Raw genomic sequence first — 1,731 nt, 5'->3', positions numbered from 1 at the left:
TTTGCCTTCTTTTCTTTATATCAGACATTGTTATTAGGTAAAAAGGCAGTAGAGGAAGGCTTGTTCTATTCTTGGTGTCTATTCTTGGCAAGCAGAAACCAAGGAAGTATTTTACCTTCTTTATGAAGAGGCACAAAGAAAGATTAAAATATTCTTTTGGATTTGAATAGAATCTGGACAAAAGGAGAAGTGGAAAAGAATCACTAATGGGAAGTCAGTAATTGTCTCTGGTATGCACAACAGCTACTTGTGGCAGAAAGAATGTCCATTCCTAACGACACCCAGTTCCATCCTTCTTCATTCCTGCTGTTGGGCATCCCAGGGCTAGAAGACGTGCATATCTGGATTGGGTTCCCTTTTTGCTTTGTGTATCTTGTTGCACTCTTGGGGAATTCTGCTGTCTTGTTTGTCATCCGGACTGAGCACAGTCTCCATGAACCCATGTACTACTTCCTGGCCATGTTGGATTCCATCGACCTGGGCTTGTCCACAGCCACCATCCCCAAAATGCTGGGCATCTTCTGGTTTGGTCTGAAGGATATATCTTTTGAAAGTTGCCTTTCCCAGATGTTCTTCATCCACTTCTTCACTGCCCTGGAGAGCATTGTGCTGGTGGCCATGGCCTTTGACCGCTACATCGCCATTTGCAAACCCCTTCGGTACACTATGATCCTCACCAGCAAAGTCATCAGCCTCATTGCAGGCATTGCTATTCTGCGGAGCCTGTACATGGTGGTTCCACTGGTGTTTCTCCTCCTGAGGCTGCCCTTCTGTGGACACCGCATCATCCCTCATACTTATTGTGAGCACATGGGCATTGCCCGTCTGGCCTGTTCCAGCATCAAAATTAACATTATGTTTGGCCTTGGTAACATTTCTCTGTTATTGTTGGATGTGCTCCTTATTATTCTGTCCTATGTCAGGATCCTCTATGCGGTCTTCTGCCTTCCCTCCTGGGAGGCTCGACTCAGAGCTCTCAACACCTGTGGCTCCCACATTGGTGTTATCTCAGCGTTTTTCATACCAGCATTTTTCTCTTTCTTGACACACCGTTTTGGCCACAACATCCCCCAATATATTCACATTTTCTTGGCCAATCTATATGTGGTTGTTCCACCTGCCCTCAATCCTGTAATCTATGGGGTCAGGACCAAGCAGGTTCGGGAGCGAGTGCTGAGGATTTTCCTTAAGGCAGATCGCTGACTAGTTGGAAGTTGGAGGATCTGTCTTAGAATTCATGTTTCCTCCATTGTTAAAAGTAGAGTTGATTTATCTCTAATGCAATAGAAAGCAGGAAGGCAGAAGGAAATGCTGCAATCAATAACATTGCTTATCCATGAATTAAAGTGTTTGTCTTTAAGGGCCATAATGAGGATACTGGAATTTGTATAAAAACCTACTTTTACACATACTTTCATTTATATTGCTGGATCCTCAACACAGCCCTATAAAGAATATACTACTTTTCCCACTTTTGCAATGAATATACTGATGTTTGTAAAAGTGAGGTGATATATTCAAATACCATGTTTAGTAGGAAGTAGTAATTTAAACCAAACTGCTTGCCCGCAAGGTGTAATCATTTTTTCTTATTCCAGGGTGTTTAAGAATTGAACAGAATGCATGGGGGAAAGGGGGAGGAAGTGGATATGGTAAAGGGACATGAAAAACAACTATATTGTATATTGATAAGTTAAAATAAAAATATAGAATTGAGCAGAATGCAGAATA

The 1,731-nt window shown here is 42.2% G+C and overlaps 1 protein-coding gene across 1 annotated transcript; it reads left to right on the top strand.

The window, feature by feature from the left end:
- Window positions 1-255: 255 nt before the first annotated feature.
- LOC134376374 (olfactory receptor 52E8-like) lies at window positions 256-1,203 on the top strand. The gene has a single exon (XM_063094954.1). It carries the CDS (start codon window positions 262-264, stop codon window positions 1,201-1,203), a length of 942 nt encoding a protein of 313 aa, XP_062951024.1. The 5' UTR covers window positions 256-261.
- Window positions 1,204-1,731: the final 528 nt, after the last annotated feature.

Source organism: Cynocephalus volans, chromosome 4, assembly GCF_027409185.1.
Source record: "Cynocephalus volans isolate mCynVol1 chromosome 4, mCynVol1.pri, whole genome shotgun sequence".
NCBI classification, from domain to species: domain Eukaryota; kingdom Metazoa; phylum Chordata; class Mammalia; order Dermoptera; family Cynocephalidae; genus Cynocephalus; species Cynocephalus volans.
The sequence above is the reverse complement of the archived record's forward strand: the minus strand, read 5'-3'. Positions and strand labels throughout refer to the sequence as shown.